Genomic DNA, 20,733 nt, shown 5'->3' with positions numbered 1-20,733 from the left:
ATGAGGTCAAAAATCTATGAAAGAAAGAGGAAATGCTCTATGGGAGTTTGAAAAGAAAGTTATGACGTGAAATTGCTCAGGCAGTCAAGGTTCAATCCACCACCTCCACAGTGCTACAAACTCAGAGAAAAGCAGCTGTGACTGACTAACAATGCCACCAGAAATAACAATCAATGACAGTTTGGTCTTTTATATGGGTGCACCATGAATAATCACTTTCATATACATACAAAAATTATTGCAGCTGCCACAATTACTGTACATATCATTAAAGATCCAAAAAGCCAAGTGTACTCATTAGAGAATTATACTTACTGCTACCAGATGCACCAGTGATAAAATCACGACTCAGTGTCACTGGACTGCATAACTACAACTTTAATGGCAACACAGATAAAGAAAAATACCTTCTTGGCACAGGGTGCTATTCTCTCATCCTATATCTGATTTTTTGCTGGTAGAGGATATATACAGTATGGAGAGTAAAGACTCATTCGAGTCTTTGTAAATGAACAAAATCATCATTGCTTTGGTGAAAGTAGCTTTACATAGAGACTGCAAGAGCCAAGAATCAATCAAGGCCCTTTGGGATCAGCACCATATACAGTACAGATGCTTATGTGTCCCTTGTTCTTAATCCGGTCGAGCACTTGTAGGATGAGGATGTCAATCAAGAATGAGCGGTGAACTATGTGCAGCACCACTGCCAGTGTAACGCGTTCCACACACACCCTTATTCCCACACGCGCACGCCGTCAGTGATTAGCCTATCACTTTTCCCTGCCTTCACTATAGTTCCCCTCTTCCCCGCTCCCTGTGGTGGTTAGTCTTCCTGAGCTCCCGTAGTGGGTGCACTTCTCCACCTCCTTTCTTTTTTTGTTTGGATTATTACTGACCTTCACCTGTTTCCTGGTTTCTCACTCTCGCCCTACGTTTGCCTCGTTCTACTCCCCTCTACCGGTTTTTGGACTTATTGCAGGTTTTTTGGATTTGTCCATTTTGACCGGCGTGTTTGGACTTTGCTACTTCCCTTTGAGCCCTGCTCAGGGTCTTTTTACTCTACTCTTCCTGATAACCAGGCCATTGGCATTTTTGAAATGACTAAATGATGTTTCTTCTCTTTTGTACTCTTTCAATTATTCTATATGATATAATATTCTTATATTTTCAGTTAGTATCTAGAATTTCAGCTTACTTTTCTAAACAATTTAGTATTTTATAAAACAAAGATTTTTTTTATTTTGTTTAGTTTATTAATTTATCCTTGAGCATTGTCCAATTTTTAAAGAATTAAATTCATGTTTGGTTTTCAAGCTATAAATGTATGTGTAATTAAAAATTAAAGACACAACAATGATATTGCAAGTAGTTTAGAGGAATGTTTTATAAGACTAATAGAAACAAATTATACAATAAAAATGCTGTGAACTACAGTTTTCATAACTGTTTACAAGTTTGAAGGAAACACCATTTACATACTTTTCAGCATATATCATTACAAAGAATTTAGCTCTCAGCAATTTATGTAAAGGAGCTTATATGAATATTCTGTCTCATTGCTTGTTTTTGGTCTTTGGGTTGCTACAGGGTAAACATTGGTTGAGAAAACTTTGCTTGGTAATATGAATGATAAAAAATCTGAATACTTTATTAATATGAATGCAGTATTGTACTTGTCGACTTTGATATATTTCAGTTAAATGGCTGCAGTATTCGTAATCAATTTCAAGGTGATTGTTTTGTAAATATTCATGAACCAATTTCTATGTTATTAATTTTCTAAGCTTTTATTCAAGTTAATGGTGAGGGTCTTATGCATATTCTGGAATATCTTTTCCTTTTCATGTTGACAATGGTAAATGAGTTCCACGGAGCCTGGGATTTTTCTTTCAACTGGAGATAATAGCTGCTTACAATGCTGTTCCCCCTGGCATATTGCATGGCAACAAATCACTTCAAAACATTATTTTCATACAAGAACCTAGATGAATATATTTTCTTTTGTTAATGAAAATGTAATATCATTGTTAAGAGTATTAAAGCTTATAACGGAATGTCAGATTGTATATTCACTGTTTGTTTTTGTTTGCTCATCAAAATGAACTACCATAGAATTTAGAGTTTTTTTAAAGACTCGTTTAACTTTATTTCAATGCATACTGTACATTCACAGGGATATAGGAAATGTTTCCAATGAGAATAGGCTATTTTGCCCAGACAACCAAAGGCCAAGGCTTTTCTTAATGGAAGCTCGGGTCTCAGTTTCAGCAACGCTTCCAAACTCCAGCAAGGACTTTGTGTGAAATTACAGAAAAAGAATAGATTTTTTGTGCTGATAAAAATATTTACAATATTCTCTATATCTTCACTTTGTTTGCATGTTTTATTATTTCCTGACTTTGTTTAAAAAAGTTTAGACACTTAGGTCTCCTTAAATCTTAGTATTTTTTAAATCTTATACAGTATTTATATTTTCTATTGCTGTCTGCTGTACCACTGTGCTCTTGTCTACATTGTAGACATTGTCATTTGCCTAGCATGTGCCCAGTCCTGAACTTGGTCTAAATCAGTTTTTGAAGCTTTTACAGCTTATTTTGGTATCACCTTCAAACGTGACTAATTACTACACCAGCATTTAGATCATTTAGATAACATACTGTACCAAGAGCAGTGGTTTTACTGAAGGAGAGAGGTACTCCAAAGTCACCCAGATTGAGCTGTACACTCTGTTGAGAATGCCAAAGCCCTGCAATTTGAGTTTTCTGGCAGACTTGGCAAAAGCCCTCTGTACATCTTAGGAAGCCATAATGTGCGGATGTCTAAAAACATTAACAAGTTAAACTGGACTTGCCTTTTCTAAATCCATGTTGACTGTTGTGTAGTATTCTATTGAGTGTTCACTCTTTTAAAAGAGTTTTCTTCATTGCCCGTTGCTAGAATCTGTTTTCTTAATTACTTTAAGAATACGTATTATTAAAACTATAGCTTTATCATCCCCCTCCCACTAATTAATATAATTTTACTAAAGGTTTAATGGCTGATTTACATGTTAATTTATTTCTGTTTCAGTGCAACTTTTAAACTCCTATTGTATCTCAAAATGTCCAGGAAATAAGTGACAAGCTGGCAACCATAGATATAAAATTAGTATAAAATGGATGGTAACAATTTAAAGATAATCTGCTTGAAGCACAAAATAGAAAATTCCTAGGAGTAAGTAGATTAAATGCTAGAAGCAGTGGGAAAAATGGCTTACAATGTCAATTAAGGAAAATACAAAGAGAAAGAAAGCACCTAATAAAATAATTGTAAAAATCACAATGCAGTTCATTAAATTAAGTACAATAAACTGTAAACAGAGCAAATATTGTAATTTGTAAAAACAAAATTGTTTGTTTGTGTCCTTATTTTAAAAAAATACCATTACATAACCTTTATAGTCTTCTCCTAATTTGTAGTCTGCTGATTAAATAAGTAGTTAGCAGGACAATCCTTATCAAATTAGGGTTATAGTTTAATCAAGACGAATCAAGTGTTTAGAAAATAAATAACTGCAGATGATCACTTAGAATGTAAAATAAAAAGGTGCTACAGATATGTGTTTTTTTTCATATTGGTAGAGGGCCATTGTAGTGCCAGGCCCTATGCGGCAATTAAGCACCAATATCAATTTAATAAATGTTTAAAATACAATTTATATCAGTTTTAGAGTAACTTTAAAATCTTATTTAGTCCTTCACCTTCTATTCTGTCAGGTGGCAGCTCTAATCCTCTTAAATTCTGCATCATTCCTTCTTAGTCTGCTTTTCCAAAATCATAAACCTTTTGTTGTGTACCTTTACAGTTTCAGACTGTACTGTACACATCTATTCATAAAGCTGTCTCAGTTCCTTATACCCCTGGCATTAAGTACAAGCATTTAAATATCTGCTCTTTGGGCCTTTGGATTCACTTTTTGTTTCTATCCCCTGTGAATCTGCGTTGCATTTTTATTTTGGATTCCCCCCTTCCAATTTTTGTTTAAATGGTTTGGAATTTCTCTGTAAATAGGACTTGTGTCCATCTACTGCAGATATAATCCATAACATCTATACAGATAGCCTTTGCCACAGAACATTTTCCAGTGTCTGAGAAAGCTGAAGCCGTCCTCAACACTCGATTTCCACAGCATAAGATTCCCAGGACTCTTGACAAGACTCTTGAGTTTTTGTACTCTTCTGTTGTTTCAAAGGTCTTTGGCCCTTACATGAACAATTAAAACTCTTTAATTTTCATCTCTTTGGACGATGTTTCTTACAGTGAAAGTAATGATTGCTTAACCATTTTTTATTTAGTAAATCCATGAAGTTTATTATAAACTTTTTCTTAAAAAAATACCTACCAACTTACATAAACTTGTTTTTATAGAATGTTAGAATGTGATCAACAAGGGGGAGTTCCAATAGGAAATTTCTGGCTCACTAGGTTTGCAGTTTCAGCCCTACAGTAGTTCCATTATCTTTAAAAACATGGTAAAAACAAAAGCATCCTTTTCCTTTGTGCCATTAATGAAGAGGCTGTCTTACCCATTTGCAAAGCATTAGGCAGAAGTTAAACAGACCCTCTTTTTGTCAGTACAATTCCATAATTTTATTACTTTTGGTTCTGAATCTTGTGCTATGTGTGCGTAACTCAATTAAGCCTTCAGAAATTAAATTGAATTTCAGGGTGAAATTTTTTATTTGACAACTGGAACAAAAGTAACAGCAAAGGATGGAGAAAAACATTATTTTTAATAAGTCATGCCTTCAATATTTCCTATGCAGAACCTTTGTTTATCTGTTGGCTAAAGGCACTTCTCTTTGAGTAGAGTATCCTGTAGTCACCAAATTCTGGTGAATAAATTTCCACATGCTGAGTATAATGGTAATGAGAAATGGTATGTCATATTTGATCTGCACCAAGTGCTGTACCAAGTCTCTTCTTTAATTTCTGTTGTTAGTTTTAAAAATCTAGATAAGCATTATGCACAAGCAGCCTAACCTGAGGAATTAAGTCGGTCCAAAAACTTGCCTTTTCTGGATCTCTGTATTTGACTATATGTAATACAGAGCACATACATATTTATGTTAATTACATCACATAATGTTCTGTTTAATTGGTTAATGGATTTAATCTTAAAAGTTAATCTTCAGTCACAGTAAATTGCTACTGCTAGAACCTGAGGAAAAATACTTATATATTATACCTACTGTAGTTTTTAAAAATTTTGAATCCCCAAGTTTAGTAATTCAGTGCTCTTTTCATGCTAAAATAAACACCATTTACTTATATTGCTTATTATATGAAGAGGCCTATGAAGTACAAATAATAGAACAGACATTAAATGCATGTCAAATTTAAGGTCTATAATTCAGTCTTGTAATAAAAGGCCTTCTAAATGGACTATAAATTGAATATGTATTTGACACTTTTCATTTTATGTCTTATTTGGCAGCTAGACCATAATTTTACAACTACGTCAAGAGATTTTCCCCTTCAGAAATATTGGACCAATGCTACATAATCATATGGTGGCAACAAAATACCAGACATTAAACACACAGCACAGTAAATGTTATGTTTGACACATAATGTTTCATTTTCCTTTTAGACATGTGAATGTGCCAAGGCTATATTCTTTATTGATGCCTACAAATTCCCTAAAATTATTACAATAAGAACTATTGTATTTTCTTATTTTGGAGTTGAAGTCAAAATGTATTACAGAGAACAAGGTGTTCAATAATACAGTGAAAAGCATGCCTTTGGTACAGTGAAATGAGATTTGTCATTTTTACTGTGTAAAACTAAAATTTATATTTCAGGTCAGAAGATAAATATGAGGAAAAGGTATACAATATAAGCCTTTATTTCTGCATATTTTGCACATACTGTACACGTAAGACCATGTTAAAGCAAAAATGTTTTTGTATTCTGTCCCCTCTCCCGATTTCAGGTCAGTATAAGTATTGGAACAAATTAACTTCATGTAAACTAGTATAAAGTATTTGGTCTGATATTGCCTAAATACTATGATAGTTTCAAGTCCATGACCCATGGATATCAACAGACTCTTGTCTGACTCTTGATTCTTACTGTATGTTCCTTTGTAGTGTTTAGCCAAGCCTTAACTGCAGCCACTTTCAGTTGTTGCTTGTTTGTGGGGTTTTCTGATTTTAGTTTCCTCTTAAACAAGGAAAGTGCAAGCTTGTCTAAATCAGGAGTTTGATATATCCAGTTCTAAAGTTTCCACTTCTTACTGATGAAATCCTTGGTTAAGTGTACAGTATGTTTTGGGTCATTATCTTGCTGCAGGGTGAAATGACACCTAAAGCATTCGGAGGCATTTTTTGGGATATGGGCAGACAAGGTGTTTCTGTAGATTTCAGAATTCATTCTGCTAGTAAAGACTAGTAAAGACTACTGAATCAGTTCCAGAGGCAACCATGCATGCCCACATCATTACACTGCCTCCACTGTACTTCACAGATGAGGTGGTTTTCTCAGGATCATTTGCAGTCCCTCCAAACTTTTATCTTTCCATCACTTTGTTAAAGGTTTATCTTCTGTCCATAAAACCTTGTTCCAGAACTGTTGTGGCTCATCTTTGTACTTTGTTACAAATTCTAATCTGTTCTCTCTGTTTTTACTGGTCATGAGAGGTTTCCATTTTGCAGCGTAGCCCTTGTAATTCTCCTGTTGAAATCTTCTGTGCAATGTGACTTCAAATACTTTCATCCCAGCACTCTGGATGTTGTCTGCAATGTCTTAGGCTGTTGATTTAGTGTTTTTCTTCTGATCTTTCATGATTTTTCTATCATCAGCTGTTGTCGTCTTCCTTGAATGCTCTGGTCTTTCCTGAACATTTACTCCTTCTGTAATTTATTTCTTTTCAAAGACATCCATATTGTTGATTTTGTGATGACCAATTTGTCTGCAATGGATTTAATTGGAATTTTAGCCTCACAGTTTCTCATTTTCTCCCTATTTCATCACAGACAATTCTCTATTTTTTATCTTGGTTTATATCTTTTAACTCAGTGTCTTTTAAAAGTGTAAGGTACTGCTGTTTGAGGTGGAGTAAAGGGAGATTCAATGAAGATGATGATGATAATCATTTGTTTTATATACAGTAGCACCTTTAAATGTGGCTTCTTAAAGCACTTTACAGTAAGAGAAAAAAAGAGTTAACAAGGAGAAGGGCTAATAAAATAGCACAATTAAATAAAAACAAGGTTTTAGAATGCAGAAGAAGAAGCAAGGGGCAGACACATTCATCACATACTGTAAGTAAACGCCCTTCTGAAGAAGAAGGTTTCAAGTTTGGATTTGAAAGCATCAGGAGGAGTGACTCTCTGATATCCTTGTGGATAGAATTGCAGAGCTTTGGCGCATAGCAGGAGAAGGCCCTGTCACCCAGATGTAGACGAGCTTGTGGGATGAACAGGAGACCAGAGTCAGGGGTATCAAGCTATGAGGAACAAAGTGTCTGTGATCAGTAAGGTATTGGTTAAACCATTCAAGAGCTACCATATAACAGGTACTCCAAAAACAGTCTAAAAAGTAAGAACGTAAGATGTCATGGTTAACAGTGTCAAAAGCAGCACTGAGGTCTAAGAGAATAAGGATAAATAGGGAACCATAATCATAAGCAATAAGAAGATCATTAGTGGCTTTGACCACGGCAGTTTCTATGCTGCATAATTCTCTGAAGTCAGATTGGAAGGGGTCAAAGAGGTTATTTGTAATGAGATAGTTGTTTAAATTGCAACAGCACATTCTAAAACTATAACAAGAAAAGTTAAGTTGGATATAGGGAGAAAATTGTTTAAGTTGTTCAGAACCATATTTTTTTGACACAGAGGTAACTGCTCAAAGACTTTGTGTATTGTGTTGAGAACAACAGAGCAGAGGGGAGGATTGAAATGAAGCAGTAGGAATGGAATCTAATAAACAGCTGGTGGATTTCACATGTGATACCAATTTACTTAGGCATGCAGCGTCAAATTGAGGAAAAACTACAGAGATGGGAACCAGCAAAACTAGGGAGGGAGGAGGTACAGTAGAAACATACATTGTGGAGAGAATGTGATGTTGGATGTTGTCAACCTAGGAAGTAAAAAAAAACTTTAAGAAGGTTTTGCAAAGTTGGGATGAAGCAGGTAATGTAGTGGGTCAGTTTGGCTTTACTAGCCTGTCGATGGTGAAGAGCAAGTATCTAAGATTGTTATGGTTGGTCTCAATAATGCGGGAGAAGTAGCTGGATCTAGCAGACTCTGTTGCTTCCTTGTAATCAATCAAGTACTCCTTCCAAGACTGAAGATGTACATTCAGACCAGAAAGAGGCCACCTGTATTCTAGTTTGTGGGACACTGTCTTCATTGAATGTAAGTGGTCAGTATACCACGGTGCAGAGCGAGTAAAGGAGATTCTTCAAGATTTAAGAGGAGCTTAGGTGTCAAGAGAAAAATAAAAGAGAGCTGTTGAGCACATGTACAATATCTTGATTTCCAGAGTATCAGAGTTAAAAAAGCAAGACAATGAAGAAAGAGCAGAGTCAGTAACCCTACAGTAGACTTGTCAACTGATTGCCAAATGCGAAAACTTATAGAGCAATGTGGTGAAGAGTGTGAGACAGGTACAATATCTAGGTATCTGTGCACATAGGCTTTTGTTGTCATTCAATCTTTCTAAAAAATAAAACAACAACAAATCCAGTCCCTGTAAGTTAGCATATCATGATGCTATATCATTAGCATATCGATAGCCCTTCCAAGTGCTTTTGACCAGGCATAGCAGTTGCTCATTTATTCCGTGTATTTCATTTTTCATTCCAAAATGTTCTGCACATTATTATTTCTCTAAATCGACAGTATATTTCACTGAAACATGGTGTCAATTTATATTTTTTTTATTTTATGAGTTTAGCTTCACCCAGTGTGACTTGCAAACCAGTACTTTGTTGTAATTCACCTGTAAAAAAGCTGTTTCCCATGGTATACAACAATGTATGCCCCATGAGTAATCCTGCTTTCGTCCACAACATTTCAAGAGAATGCTATCACAAAAGACATATTTATTTTGACAGAGCCTTGAATGCAGTATGTATATGAAACCATGCATCTAATTATTTTTCAAATGGGTTCATTCATATCAGACACAGAGTCCAATGTAGCTTGAAATGATGTCCTCTCAGGGGCAGCCTTGGTGGATGATTTGCTAGTTGATGTTGCTTATAGCTTACAGTATTTCCTGGTGCAGCAATTTCTACTTCATGCTAGCACATCTGCAGTCTATCTGTTGTTGCAGCACATTTATTTAGTATAGTTTTGATTTCATTAACCTGTCTGTCAGGAAGTGTGTGCTAACTCTTTTGAGTTCATTATTTTAAGCAATAAAATCCATAATACTGCAATATCATAACCTGCTACTGGCAGTAATTGCCATCAATTTGTTATAATCACAATCAACAAGAATGGCATTTTATCTGTTCACAGCCTTGTGTACACAGGGTTAAATATTGATAATCATTGTTCTTTTTATGTTATGCTCTAAAAGACTGTTTAACATAAAGGCATAAAAACAAAACTGGGGCTTAGAATTAAACCTCAAATTTGCCTGTGTGTATTTTGCATTATGGATTATAAAACATAAAAAATGACTTTTACCTTACACTTGGCATCAAATTAGTCAATAACTCTATCTTTTTTAGAATCTTCTATTGGTCATTGCTTGCATTTCAGTTAAAAAATGAAAGTGCCCTTTGTAAAAAGTTGCAGAAAGCTGATGATAGATCTGTACAGTAGTTACTCTTCAGGAATACACAAGTGCTGTCCGTATAGAAAATGCAAACTCAAAATTGTTCAGAGAACAAAAAAAAAAACAACCACTAGATTATGTACTGAAAAGTTTTATAGCAATGAAAAAAATGTTTTGCACATTCCATTACAGTTGATGACACCTTTGAGTATACATAGTGTCTCTGAAACACTGTTTTATTTTGGTTTCTTTCTTCTTAAAAAACCTTGTATTTTAAGTGTTCACAAAAATATAAGCCATCTATTTTTGCTGCATTAGAATTCAAAGCAGGTCAATAACTGAGAGAAGTAGGTCTTTGATCTTTAAATTGTATAATTAAATTCCAAATCTCTGTTGAACAGCATACTTATATGTCCGTATTCATTTATGTTGTAAGTTCTTACATTATTGAGTAACTTGCATAAAAGGGCCTCAGATTCATTTACTATGCATATTGATCTAGTATTGGTTACATTGTGTGGCGGGGCCTTATTTATAGCAAAAGTTATCGATGTAAACATTTGTCAATGAATTGCAGACGTTGCCTGTGTTTCAGCAGACAGATGTGATATAGATCAGCTTTGCAGGACAGGGCTTTATGTCAGTGATTCGCTCAATTAGCATATTGGGCTGCAGGTGGAGTGCCAAGGAAAGAATCGATGTTGTAATAAATCTGTAGAGTAAAGAGTGTCTTTACCTAATAAAACATAAAACAGCTATAAATGTGTTTGGCATTTAGAATTGTGTGTTTTATAGTTGATTCCTGAATTTCAATTTTATGTCCCCTGCATAGCTCTTAGAAAATAAGGGATCATACACAATATGAAGAGGTACTTTCATTATAACGTTTTAAAATGTTTACATTTTAGGACTTCAGATGAGTTGTGACTTTCTATTAGAGAAACCATTTGCTGACAAGCAGTGCTCTATATTTCTTTTAGGTTTTGAGGCAGAAGACTGCTCAGTAGACCTGGACCTTTGTGGAATGGATTTATGCCACACGCACACAATGGAATGTGTAGAAACCGACAATGGGCAGAATGTTAGCTGTTTATGTGACAAGGGTGAGTCTTTATGATGTAGAACATGAGCACTGTAAGAGAACCACCTTTACATGAGATGGGCCACATTTACTCAGAAGCACAGTGGCTTGGACAGCTGTTGTGACCACACCACTGCAAGCATAGAATATTAACGGTATGGAGGCAGCTACTGTACTTACAAAATGATATTTAGTACAGTGAAAGTTGTTTTGATATCCCCTTTTCAGAGACTGGAAGAAAATCAAATGAGAAGTATAGGTTGCTACTATAGGTAGTCACATTACCTTTGATTTTGTTCATTCAAAATAGATTAAAACATAAATTAATAATATTTCATTTTGTTGAACGTCCCTATGTAGGGACAACATTCCTAATCAGTTTTACTTGATCCATAGTTCTTCTTTAAATTAAAAAATGATCTTTATTTTAGTTTTAATTTCATGGAACAATATCTTACTGCTTTAAGATAAAAAGAGAAATAGACAAAAGGGGATTGAAATAAATTGAAACCCTACAGTACATCTATCTATATAGAGGCAAATTCAATGCACAAATAAAACAGAAGTACAATCATTTCAATCACAGTTGAAGAAATTGAAGAGAATAAGGAAGGGTTTTCTTAATGAAAAGTTCTGGTAGAGTCATACCCTGCTTATTTATTTAGGAGGAGTGTTCCATAGTTCTGGGTAGCATTACCACAATCCTCATTGCTTGAGGTGTTGCAGTATCCTCAAGTAAAAGTAGGCGCGTAAAGTAAGACCAAGTCACCAAGTTAAACATATCCATTCGGGGCCTTGAATTAGTTATCAGAAAATCAGATACTAAGAATATTGTAGAGGACATTTCTTGCATAAGAACACTTAGTATTAAAGGATGCAAAACATAGATGTTTAGTTCTGTGATTTACAAGACATCGATAAACACATTGCATAGACACTTTTAATAATAGACATTTTGTTAGAGTATGTACAGTTTTTTGAACATCTAATCATAGCAAATGTTTATCTTTTTAACAAAATGAAGATGTGAAAAACAAATACAGAGACATTACACCATTCTAACCAGTTGTTTTGTTTTGATTTGGGGGTGGCAGTGTGAGAGTGGTTAGGAATATGACTTACATTCTCAAAAGAACACTGTGATACTGTACTCTTGAACATGTTACAAGACCTTTCTCAGATTCCAGCAAGCACAACTGAAGGAACGGGAATGTAAATAAAGTAAATTGTAGGATTGTAAGCAGTTTTACAAGTTGTGCAGTTTTATAAGTTTTCGGTAAAACAACAGAAGAAATGTTAAGAAATTACTGTGAAATCTGTAGACAGACACTGGGTTTCAGCTGTCCTCTCCAACCAGGACTAAGAATACTTATTACAAGAATGTTTGACAGCGTGATTCCCATCTGTGTCTTCACATTCATTGTTAACATTAAGAGTTGTTTAGAAAGCTATGGGGGAGGAACAGTTTAAAACAGAATGAGACTGTTCTGCTTGCTACTTTTTTTAGAAATGAAACCCATAAATCATTTGTGAGTCCTGGATGCAAAAAACAGATACAAATCAATCAGTCAGCTCAATAAACTTAACTGATGAAGATTTCAGCTGGAATGAAATCCAAGACACATGCTGTAACTCACCCTTGTTTCTCAAGTCATTAAAATATACCTGGTGTTTATTTGATTTGTTTTTTTTACCTCAGTAATGTGGTAAAGTTAAGGTATTTCTTTATTTGGATAATAATATTGAGACTAAAGTTTATTTGAATTTAAATAAGAAAATCTTCTTGTTGAAAGAGTATTAATGATATGCTTTGCATACCCACAGCACTAAAAAATATCAGCTATAAAATATCCCACTGTGTACAGTACCTCTTTCACATTCTTCTGTGGATTTGGCGCTGGCCTTGTCCTTTTCAGATGTTCTGTCAGAACCTGCAGTGCAGTGTATAATTGTTCTGTGCAGCAGGGCTAAGTGTGTCATTTTATACTGGAAATCCTGCAGTGCAGTAGTATAGAAACACAAAACCAGCGACCTCATTGATAATTTCCACCTCTTTCAGTAGTGTTATATTTCTCACTACTCTTTCAGTATTGGTATACATACAGTATAGTTTTTTAGATTATTTTACTAGGCCTCATTTATGAGAAAGTCCACAAATTGATGAAGTCCTTGAGACAACAGATTTTCCATTCCTACAAGTGGAAGTATAGACAAAGCAGGACATTACAAGGCCAGACAGTGCTAGGGCTACAGTGGAACAACCTCAAAAACCAATATTGAGGACTTGTGGTGGCCAAATTAATGCAGTAATAACAACAAAGACATGAAACTGTGCATTCTCCTTATGCTTTTATTGTTCATTTTCGTTTACTAATTGATTTTAACATTAGTGAAATAATACAAACTATATTATGTGAAAGGAAATGCTAAGGTGGTTAAAAATACATAGTCCTCAAATTTAAAAAAATAAAAAAATAATTATCATAAAACACAACTTGTGTATACTTGTTCTTACGTAGCAACCCCATTAAAAAAATCATGTATAAATATTTACATAGTGTGCAGAACTCAGATCCACCTACTGTTGCGTAGCGTAGTAGCACGGATGGGAGAGCACACACATCCTATATTGTGCTTGATGGTGAGTTCTTTGTAGCTCGGGTATTTTATTTATTTTGTAAATTTACTGTAACCATGGCTAGCAAGTACAAATCTGATGTGCAAAGTCATACAGGCACAGTGAAGAAGCAGTATAAAATGATTACTCAAGAAACAAAATGGATTTAGTAAATATTCTAATATCATTGCGGAAGACAAGAATCGAAGAGCGGCACATTCTAAGGGATTTGCCCTCCTAAAATCAATTATTAGAACTAAGCAGAGGAAATTTTATGAAGGAAATGGAAAACTTTTAATTTTGTGGATAGGAGATCAAACACAAAGATACACACCTCTAAGCACTACCTGTCATACATTAAGGTATGTGCTGTTAAACATGACAATCATTCCAGTATTGTATTTAATAATTTTCATTTTCAGTTACAGATTTTTTAAAAATGTATGATGTGTAATAATACCATATATACACTCGGACAGAACAAAATTGTAATTAAATCAAATACCCAGTAAGAATGAGGGCGTTGGTGTCAGCTGTGAGCTGACTAGCTAGTGAGTGATCCTGGTCAGCTCAGGGAGTCAGACCCTTGCTGTCAGGCATGACAGTGAGAAACCAGGTCTCATGCGAGACAGTAAAAGATGTAGCCCTTGGAAGAGGTCCAACAGCAGGGGGTTGGAGGGGATGGATGGAGCAGCATCTATCCTTGGTCATTTCCATGTTGACGTGCTGGTAGAAAGGAAGAAGGTGAAAGCATGACTGGCCAAACAAGAATGACTGGGAGGAGGTGCTTCCCACTGCTACTGATATAGCTGTGTGTGGAGAAAGTAAAACCATGTGTGGTTATGGGAGGTGACTTGAGTCCCGCAGACAAACACCAGCCACTGTCACAATCTGTATTGTAATGTTACACAGAGCTATGCATTACATACACAGTCATTAGGTATACAGTGTCTCAAAGAGGATTATTCTTAAATAATGACTACCTCACTTTGTATAGTTTTCTTTAAAAAAGTGAACTGACTCTTCAGTACAATTAATGGACAACAAGTAGAACTCTGAAAAACAGACTTATATTGCTACACAAGATATCAGCCCCCTATGAAAAACAATACTTATGTTCATACTTATTCTTGTCTATATTTGCAATATAAACATCTAACATACAGTTTGTTTATGTAGGAGGTTCAGGAATGTTACCCCTATGTAAGTTGGTGACTGCATTGCATCAGATGTGATAGTTAAACATTCATAGTAAATATCCTAGTCACAAGGAAGAATGGGTTGGATTTTACTAAGGGGGCTAATTACTTTCAGTGTGTGGAATGCAGGTGGCAGATCCTTCTTACTGTTTAGTGTGGTGTAGAGAACCTATGTACTGTACATTAACTCCTCAGCCCTAGTGTGATCTTTAACCTACATCCTTTTCCATTTCTTCTAAAATTCTAACCATTGGTCTTCTCTAACAGCTTATCCTGTTTGGCCAGGGTCCCTTTTTGAACATGTAAAACTAGGGTTATTGACCCAGCCAAGAGTCAGTTTGATCTTATTTCTTGCACCAGGAAATTGTATGTGTACTTTCAACACTGTGTTGAATGAATATGTTAAGTTATAAACTGTAACAGATCTTAACTGTATATATACCGTATGTCGTACAACCCTGTCTTGGAGAAACCCAATCCAGCAGGTCTTTTTGTCAGACATGCTCATGTAAATCATGTCACATGTAAGTTTTGTGAATTTGGCAATGTCATTTTTAAGCCAGAAAATTCTGTTGTCACTGAGGGCTGCAGTTTGTTGTTATTTTCAGTTCAAATTAAAGGATAGTAATAAGTCTAAAATCTACTTAATAAAAGAATAACTGTTTTAGACATCATAACATTATGACATTAATTCTAAAGTTCGTCTTGATTTTTTTTTTCTACATTGTTCCTTGTGCTAATCAGTTATACATAGAGGAATTGTCTTATTATAACCTTCTTTGCCATTCAACTTTATAATAAAAAACAGGTGTACAGTACCTTTATAGAGTGTTTACTTTTGATTAATTGTCTCACCTTTAAAACTGATGATAAGGAATATGTTTTTACAAACCAAATGTTTTAATATAATGTTTAATATATGTCATGATTTTCTTGAACACTCTCAGACTTGACCGATATTTGAAAAATGAACAGATGTAGCAATATAAGGATTTTGTCTGCTGATACACCTGCTGCTACAGATGATTGCAGTAGTACAATTCCCTGCATGCACTAATTGTACCACACATACATAATGGTGTGTGACTCTGTTGTTCACTGGAGAGGTGGAGCAGAGGTTGCTGATAGGTGAATCATACTTATTTACAATTTTAAGCTGTTAAATAGCTGAGATTTCTTGTACTGTATATATACAATATAGGTCTGGTCTTATAAATACTGTATATATACAGTATGTACAGTTTGTATGATAGATTTTGTTTTACAGCTACTACTTCTGCCTTTTGTGTATAAAGTCTTCATGAACAGTGAAAGATGGTTCTATCTCCACCACCTATGGACCTTTGTCCAGATCACTGGATAAAAAAGGCAGCAAAACCTGTGTGCACACATAAAATATAAAATACTTCTCAGGACAGTAATGCTCAATATGTAAAACTGTCCTTTGTAAAAACAGAACAGTCTTAATATGGACTGTTTGATTCCTTATTACTAGAGTTACTAAATATTAAAATGACCCTAAAGAGTGCAAAACTAAAATCTCATTTCCTTTTCTAGTGCATTTTGTAGATCAAGTAACCTTATCAATTACAACTACTTTATTACTGCACTTCCACTTGACACATGTCAGATTGAAGGATTGTCACTGATTTTTTATGTAAATGAAATCAGCCTATGGTGAGCTCCCTTCTCCTCTTTGGATCTCAAGGGCAAATTGCAAAGTATGAAATGGCTTTCAGTCATATTGTTTATATATTCTCTTTCATTAGTGCTTTACACTGACTTGTCCTCCTATTGCTTTCTATGTGTCCTCCCATAAAAATGACTTTTAACAGAGCCATTCTACCTGTACCTGTAGGAGTTTATTGTTATTTTACTTGCATTGAATATGATCTCAGAATCCAAACCTTCAAAAAATGTGCAATGTCAGTTACGTATGCATGAGGATTTATGGGCCAAGAAAATAAGCAATTTGAAATCTGTTAAATATGTATGCTGTGAAACCTATCAAATCACCTCTTTATCATCTTTTACATTTCATGGTGACCTACTTATAATAAACTACATGTAGTGTTTAAGTCAGGTAGAAAATGTAGTTAATGCTTACCTACTCTCCTTCCCAAGGCATTAATTATCATTTCTCATCAATGTTACTATTAGAATAGGTTAATAATACAGAGGACTAGCTTTTTGTAGCCTGCAAAACACTCTATTAATATTGTGCATATTCCACCAATATTGAAAATAAAAACATTTCCTCATGCAACTTTCTGAATGTCAAAATTGGCACATTCAGTTACTAACCATAGTAACAGAGATAATAAACTTGTGTTTAGCAAAAACCGAATGAAACACACGTCAAGGAAGATCTAGTTTGACAGGGATGGGAATTTTTATTTTGTTTTTAAAAACTGCAAATTTTGAATGTGTTTGCTCATCAGCATTCTGCACTAGAATACGCTTGGGGATCACAGTTTCAGATTCTGGCTGTGCAACGGGACTGCTGTCTGGATTCTGTCTAGGGTCGAGCGTAGCAATGCAGACACGTCTGTGGAAAGTTGACTGTCGGTGTGAAGTGGAAGCAGATCCTTCTCTTGCAGTGCTCTCCAGCTGGATGCCTGAATGACCATGCAGAGTGCAGCCTTTCCTCCACTTAGGGGCAGCTGTATTTTTCCATTTTGGACAGAGAAAAGAGCAGTCAATCTTGACACACAGAGGTTGCTTTTCATATCCCTAGAGACAGAGCAGGAAGGCACTAATTAAAGCTATTGGCATTTAAAATGTATATTTTAATACATGTAGATGTTAAGCACTATGGCACTGCATCAATGAAAATACTTGATATTTTTTGCACATGGTATTTAAATAGGTAGCACGTACAGTAGCTTACTTTTATCTGTTTCTGTATGATAGAGGATATTTATATCATTGCATTCAAGACTTGTTTTTTTAGACTGCACTGGGGAATCAGTTTTTTTTTCTTGTTGACTATATGTCTAATTACTTCATCAGAAGCCACAGAAGCCCTAATGAGTGAGATCAATAGATACACTATGCTTTTTCAACTGTTTCATTGATTAAACCAATGTTAACATTCACTTTAAACCAGAGGTGTCCTGCACACTGTGGTGTACCAGAATAGCAAATGCCATAGTTTAAATTCTGTTGTTAGTGTCATGCAAAAGTAACATATGCTTATTGCTTTTTGTTATTATGGCTTCAGGGTTTAACGAATCAGTAGTCACCAAAAGAAAATTTGGAAAGGAGGAGAAAAAAATTCAAGAACTACAGTATATCAATCAGTTAGCCATAGTTTTTGATAATGGCTAGAGGAATTGATTAATTGCTTACACTTACTGTATATAGTGCTTTTCACTTCACTCAAAGTACAAGTAATGGGAACTCTCCTCCACCACCACCAGTGTTCAGCCCCACCTGGATGATACAATGGCAGCCACAGTGCACCAGTACACTCTCCATACATCAGCTGTCAGTGGGCCAGGCTCTCACCTACTGAGTTTCAGTGGGCTGCCAGTTGTGAGAGGGTGTTATGAATTGATGGTTGGGAAATTATTACATTTGTCTTATTGTCAATATTATCTTCAATTAAACCTTAATTTAATTTTTAAAATATTTTTATATTTTTAATCACATGAACGTGAAGGAGCACAGGTTAATCCAGAAATTTGCTTTACAAGTCAAGGCTCCGTGATTAGCCGATTGTGACTGGGAATCAGTAAATTGGAATTGTGGGACTTGGATTGAGAGAAACTGCGGGTCATTCAACAGTATTTGTTTCAAAAGGAAAACATACTGTACAAGGTACTCATGCAGTGCTAATACAATTTTATACATTGTTTTCCAAGCCTTATATTCAGTGCTAACGAATGATTGATGGATATAATAATAAGCAGTATTAAAATGAAAAGTAAACGAAGTCAAAAATGAGAAACATAAGCCTTCTGAGACGCTTGTGGTCCAGAAGCCTTGTTTCTAACAGCAGTGTAAGAATATTAAAGCACATTGTTTAAGGTTAATGATAGAGCAAACATTAATATTGTTAATACTGTTCATAGATTAAGTATGCAGTAATCCCCTGTGCATAAACATTGAGTAGCCCAAAAACGAAAGAATCTTAACCTTGTAATACCTGCTGCCTGTCTTCAAAAAATATTGTTTGGGAACATTTTTTTCTGGTTAATTAAAATGTTTAACAATTTTAAAATTATCAGGGGCTTGTTGAAACATGGCTGAACACAGGCTGTCAGGGTGTTTCTCTCTTAGCTTGGAAGCAGATTTGCACTGCTGACCTCTTAGTGAAAGGTGGTCACACTGGTCCAGCAGGCAGCCCACTGGAATAAGTCTGGGGTGCCAGCCAGCGGAGTGACTGACCAAGGTGCTGGACAAAGATGAGCAGCCAGAGACCACAGCTGTGGTTTGCCTAAAGTCTTCACTGACTGGAGGGGTCTGAGCAAGGTGGGCCAGGTAGGAAACTCCAGCACGATGGTCCAGTTGGAGGGCTCGGATCTGGCCAATTCAAGAAACATGCCCTTTAATGGGGGGGAGTCTCTTCCAGAGGCCAGGACAGGCCTGTTCAGTCTCCCAGGAAACATCTCTCCATCTCTTCCAATGGAAGCGCTTGGGTGCGGCCGGCAGCAGATACCCAGAAACTCTTTGGACCAAATGGAGGGGACATCTGCTGAGGCTCACGCTCATGCCCACCACCTGAAACCCTCTCAGTTTCCGGAGCCTTGGGGGGACAGCTGTGGGCAGAGCTCCAAGTCAGAGCCTGAGAGCGCTGGAAGGAAACAAAAAAGGGTTCCACTGGACTGAAGTCAAGGAGTGATGGAAAAGAGGGGCCAGGATTTCAGAGAAGGGCTTGGATCTGCCAGACAGGGTGAAGATAGAAGAGGCAGCACTGCAGGACGAAGGTCTGAGGAGCAGTATTGCAGAGCGAAGTCTTCGACTGGAATGCAGTGCCATTTGAGACTGAAGAGGCAGCATGTTCATGGCAAATGATGCAGGCTGATGACTGGTGAGCTATACAGGCTGCTTCAGCTGCAGAGGATGAAATATCAAAGCTCTTGTTATGCCACGTCACTTGACACTTTTCTAGTTGATTGGTCACATTAAAAATATGGGAGTCATGAGTCAATCACATTTCATACAGTGTGTGTTTACTATGCATACCTTTGCACACTCTGTAACATACAGTACAGTATAGCAGTTGTAGAATTTTGAATAAGCTAGGCAATTCTGTATAGAGCAGTGGTTAAAATCCTCTGTCAGAAGTGCCAGAATGTCATGTTACACTACAGGGGTAGTGTGATCTGTGCCAAAAGGGGATTTACAAATTACTGACTACAGGCATGTGAATAAAAGTGTCTCTTGTGTTTTATGCACTTAATTATTTATGACTAATGTGACTTTGTTCTGCAGTGTTATTATGATATAATAACAGTATAATATATATATATATTTTAATCAAGGCAATACCGTATGGTCAAATTTGTAATTCTTTCTATTCAGTTCTATTTCATCAGGGGGTATGAATAAATCTGGTCAGCACTGTAGCTTAGAACTGTATAATGATCACAGACAGGGCCTTGCTTTATATGCAACACAAATAGGAACCCTAAAGTGGTCTAGCAGGAAATTATCTTTCCTGTGATTTATAATGTTTCCTAAAGGACACATGCAAAATCTTCTTATAACTCCTTATAGAGTGCAGATAAGTTCATAGTTATAATGGACTATACTGTATATTGGAATCCATATGTACTTTATGAGGAAATGCCCTTGTTTGTGATCTTTCACCACTCTTAAGGTAAAATGCAAAACTGTTTTGACACCTTGGAGGGTAGGGATAAGATATAATACGTACAAGAAATCATATGTGTTGTGCTAGAAAAAGGCATTTATTCATGACTTTTGACCTGTAATGGCACTTAAGAGCATGAAGCCAGAGACATGGCTGCTGTGAAAGACAAAGAAAGCAATATACTGTATATTTTTTGTATTATTGTGCAGGTAATCAACCTCTACTTTTTTTATCC

At 35.7% G+C, this 20,733-nt stretch overlaps 1 protein-coding gene across 1 annotated transcript in view; it reads left to right on the top strand.

Moving 5' to 3' along the window:
* eys (EGF-like photoreceptor maintenance factor) overlaps positions 1–20,733 on the top strand; it is a 341,768-nt gene that overhangs the window by 44,399 nt on the left and 276,636 nt on the right. The window contains exon 13 of the mRNA XM_088934016.1: positions 10,761–10,883. Within this exon, the coding sequence (XP_088790142.1) occupies positions 10,761–10,883 (123 nt within the window). The remainder of the gene's footprint in view (positions 1–10,760; positions 10,884–20,733) is intronic.

The sequence above is a fragment of the Atractosteus spatula genome, chromosome 15 (genome assembly GCF_055471065.1).
Source record: "Atractosteus spatula isolate fAtrSpa1 chromosome 15, fAtrSpa1.hap1, whole genome shotgun sequence".
Taxonomy (NCBI): Eukaryota; Metazoa; Chordata; class Actinopteri; order Semionotiformes; family Lepisosteidae; genus Atractosteus; species Atractosteus spatula.
This window is presented reverse-complemented; position numbering and strand designations above follow the sequence as displayed.